This window comes from Microtus pennsylvanicus, chromosome 2 (assembly GCF_037038515.1).
Source record: "Microtus pennsylvanicus isolate mMicPen1 chromosome 2, mMicPen1.hap1, whole genome shotgun sequence".
Lineage (NCBI taxonomy): Eukaryota > Metazoa > Chordata > Mammalia > Rodentia > Cricetidae > Microtus > Microtus pennsylvanicus.
In genome coordinates this window covers 89468094-89472483 of record NC_134580.1, presented here as the reverse complement: position 1 = coordinate 89472483, position 4390 = coordinate 89468094, and the positions used below count along the sequence as shown (strand labels likewise).

Sequence of the window (4390 nt, the reverse complement as noted above, 5' to 3'; positions counted from 1 at the left end):
GCTATTTCTTGAATTCTGCTTACAAGTATTTAAAGCACTTTCACATACAGAATACAAAGAAACATAATAAAAGAGCATAATTCTTGGAAAAGTAGAACGAAAATATTCCTTTACCTGAAGACCTTAAAGCAACATCGCCTCTACTATGTCTAAGAGCTTTCTGCAGAAAAATATTATTTCATATGAATTTAGATTTGTTATATTTTCACTATTTAAGTAAATAATATATTGTCCTTCTTACTAAGCATAAAACAGAGTAGAATATATATGAATGTGACAAAGCATACCAATATTTTCAAGGAAATATTTTTCTTTAATACTGGTTAACAATGAACATTTATATGCAATTAAGAATGATCAGAGTGCAAGTGTTTAATTATTTGTCTACAGCCCACTATATGTTTAAATACTCTCATCATTGCCTTTTTTATTTCTTGATTCCTGAATGTGTAGATCACAGGGTTCAGAATGGGGGTGACAACTGCCTCAAATATGGACAGAAATTTATCCAAGAGTGTGAAAGAAGAAGGCCGTGTGTAGATGAACATCACAGGGCCAAAGAATAAGACCACCACAGTCACATGAACTGAAAGTGTAGACAGGGCCTTAGAGTAGCCACTTGAAGAATGTTTCTGAACAGTAAATATGATGACAATATAGGAAATGATCAGTATGAAGAAGAAACCTACAGACATGAATCCAGTGTTGACAGAGACCAATAATTTCAGTTTGTATGTATCTATACAGGCAAGTTTGATGAATCCAGGAAAGTCACAATAGAAGCTATCCAAAACATTTGGTCCACAAAATGGTAAGTTTACTACAAAAGCCAATTGAATGAGAGAATGCATAAATCCAACCACCCAAGAGGACACTGAAAACAAGATGCATATCTTTGAACTCATAATGGTCAGATAATGGAGAGGCTTACATATGGCCACATATCTGTCAAAAGCCATGGCTATGAGTAAAACCATTTCTATACTACTAACAAAGTGAATGAAGAATATTTGGGTGATGCATCCTCTAAAAGTGATGAATTTATGCTTTCTCAACAGATCATAAATCATCTTGGGGGACACAACAGAAGAAACACCCGAGTCAATGAAGGAAAGGTTAGCCAACAGAAAGTACATAGGAGAATGTAAGTGAGGGTCAGATACCACAGTGAACACGATGAGGGAGTTTCCTGTCTTACTTGCTACATAAAACATGGAAGAGAACACAAAGAGGAATAATTGAATGCCCCAAGAGTTGGTGAGTCCCAGGAACACAAACTCTGACACCACAGACTGATTCTTTCTTTCCATTGCCTTTGTTTGTAGTACTACCTGAAGGAGAAAATGTGAGAAACTGTAAATTATAATTTTATAAATAGAATAAGAGAAACTCCATGTTATGAAAATCTATTTTACTGCAGCATTGAAACTGACTTTAAGGTAAATAGTTTGAGAGAAGGAAGTTCTATAAACAATCAATAATCTGAAATTTATAAATTAGTTTGAATTATGACTTAACACCTCTAGCAAAAGTTATATCAAAAACTCAAAAGACAATAAGGTTTAGTGGGTTTTAAAAGAGGATATTAGGGCTTGGAGAGATAACTCATCAGTTAAGAGCACTTGCTATTATTTCAAAAGACCCTAGTTTTGTTCTTAGCCTCCATTCAAGTAGCTTAAAATAGCCTAGAGTTCTAGCTCCCCAAAGTCAAATGACACCTCTTGGTTTCCATAAATTTCCACAAACATGAAACATGAACTTAATCACAAAGACACATACAAGTAATTTTTAAATGAACCTTTAAAAAGAGAATATTTTTACAAACTGTTGATGACATTTAAATTAACACATTCATTAAAGTAAAAAGTATGAAAAGTTTTCAAAAACTGAAGTACAGTTTAGATTTGCAGCACAGTATAGGTGTACTTGTCTAACAATTTATTTCTTTATATTGGCTTTATCCTTAATAGTATAATACAAAAAAGAAGTGGGGTGGGGTATAAAGTATAAAAAAGTAGACAAGAGAAAAGATGCAAATGATTAAAAGAGAAATACCATATAATATAAAATTTCTCACCTTAAGGGTATATAAGCAGAAGAAACATTATATGAATATGTTTCCCCTTTTATTGTACTATTATTTCTAAAAAATTAATATTATAATGAACAACCTCTGTTCATTTAAAATTTAGAGACACGTGAATTATAAAGGCACATATATAAAAACAAAAAACGTAAGAATCCTTTTATCATAATCTTATGAAAAGATTTATATTATTTGGTAGTATTATTTTATTTAGAGAAGGAACAGCATAGCAGACATCATCTTTTCTTTAGATTCAGGAACCTTTATTAATCAGCTATGTGCTGTCTACCATTAGAAAAGATGCTGAGCACTCAAACTTGAGGGTTTTTTTTGTTAAACAAATTAACATGATTACTTCAGTGAAGTTATAGCAATGAAACACAGATCACATTCGTGCATTCAGTAAAGTGTGGGCAGGACAGAGTGAGGCAGCCATAAACACAATCATGTCTACAATAGATAAGAGCTCGATTTGTGGATGTTTAATTAATGCTAACAATATCATGCATTTCTTCCTCTTGCTCATAGCAGTGACCAATTCATGAGATTACTCAAAATTATTAATGAATATGAATAAGCAGAGGGCATCACACTACCGTGCCCAAATATGTTCCAAAAGCATTACCCATCTCCCATTAACTAACACATTACATTATTCACATCATTTCAACAACACCATAACACATTTCAAATGTGAAATTGGTGCATTTGCTCTCATAAAACATCATATATATGTTTAGTCCTAAAAAAACTAATTAATTGGCTCATTTTTCAAACACCAACCTCTATACAGCTCAATTTATGTATGACTTCTCATTAGTGCATAACAAAGCCTAGACTCTGAAAGCCTAGAAAATGAGGAAAAATACATATTTGGTGAAAACTGAAAATTCTCCATTTATGTTTTTAAAACTACAAAATATACATGATTATATAATATTAAAGATTGGATAGAATTATGAAATGATAAAGAAAATGAACTGTAATCTTTTCTTTAAGCATTCTGACTCTGGCCTAAGCCAGTCTTAAGCATACTTCCTCTGGTTCTCAGGGCTTCATTACTCTTTCTTTAAAGTTCTTTTCCCTTCGTGTACTTGATTTCCATGTCACCTTAACTAATTCTCTCTCTCTCTTTGTCTCTCCTTCACATTCTTACCTTCTTTCTCAGTCTCTATCTTTCTTCTGCCCCTCTCTCTCCTTCCTCCCATAAAGTACTTCTGAGATTTAAAAATTTTCTTCCCTTGGGTAATTTTCTTCTAAACACTAAAAAATTATTCTCAGGCTTTAAAAAGTGGTAATAAAGAGATAAATAAGAATGAAGGAAAAATCTAAATCTACATCAGGTAGAATGCTCATAGACAGACTATGAAGTTTAAAAAGTTGGTATATAATCAAAATAGAAAAATGAGAAAGCTTACTGTAAATTAGGCATAAATATTTATATTATGAACTTATCCCCCTCAGTTGAACCTGTTGTATTTTCACTATGCTTATTTTTTCAAAGCATTTCTTAAATCCCAGTAAACCTAACCAAATATAGTTGCCCCTAATTTAAGAACATTGCTACATTTATTTAATAGTTTGGGAGAAATAAGTATTTCTGTATCTTATTCGAATACATAATTAGGTAAAAGTCACCTCATACATCTTTAGTCTTCCTGATAAAAACACTGATCAGAATCAAATTAATTCAAACATACCAACATTATATTTTACACCACAGATGAAAACAAGAAAATAATTTCAACTTTTATATTTTAAATGCCACTTAGTTCTGAAATTAAAATGACATTGTATCACAACATCTGTTTCAACATTGAGGCCTTTGGTCTCATGTTAAAATTTACTTCTGGTCAGGTTTTTATAACACTCTTCCAACCTGAAAAGTATGAAAATCTCTTACAAAATTTCCTTCTGTTTCAGAGAACATCCACCAAACATTTTGTAGAAGGTGAGTTGTTCACACTCAACCTATTTCAAAAAGCCAGTGAGAAGAAAACTACAAATCTCCTTGTGTTTATCTATAATTATTAATGTTTTTATTAGTTACCCATTTGTAGGATATTATATCATTCGTTAAATCAATTATTGATGAGCAAAAATTGATTAATTATATTTTTACATAAACTTAGAAGAAGATGTTACAAGGTTGTTTGACTTCTCAAGGTCATTTACAATGTGGTTCTAGCTCATATGCAGCCAGTTACTTAGCCTTTGCCAATACTTCAGTTACTGTTTATCAGCTATCCTCCTGTGTGTTCAATTCCTTTTCCTGACTGCTCTCTACTTTACTTGTCTTCCTCA

The 4390-nt window shown here is 31.9% G+C and overlaps 1 protein-coding gene across 1 annotated transcript; it reads right to left on the bottom strand.

The window, feature by feature from the left end:
• Positions 1-347: 347 nt before the first annotated feature.
• Positions 348-1310, bottom strand: LOC142844976 (olfactory receptor 4F3/4F16/4F29-like). Its single transcript, XM_075963748.1, has one exon. It carries the CDS (start codon positions 1308-1310, stop codon positions 348-350), a length of 963 nt encoding a protein of 320 aa, XP_075819863.1.
• Between the last annotated feature and the right edge of the window lie 3080 nt (positions 1311-4390).

Coding starts and splice junctions, on each gene's coding strand:
- LOC142844976 (XM_075963748.1), bottom strand. CDS start 1,310: ATGGAAAGAAAGAATCAGTCTGTGGTGTCAGAGTTTGTGTTCCTGGGA.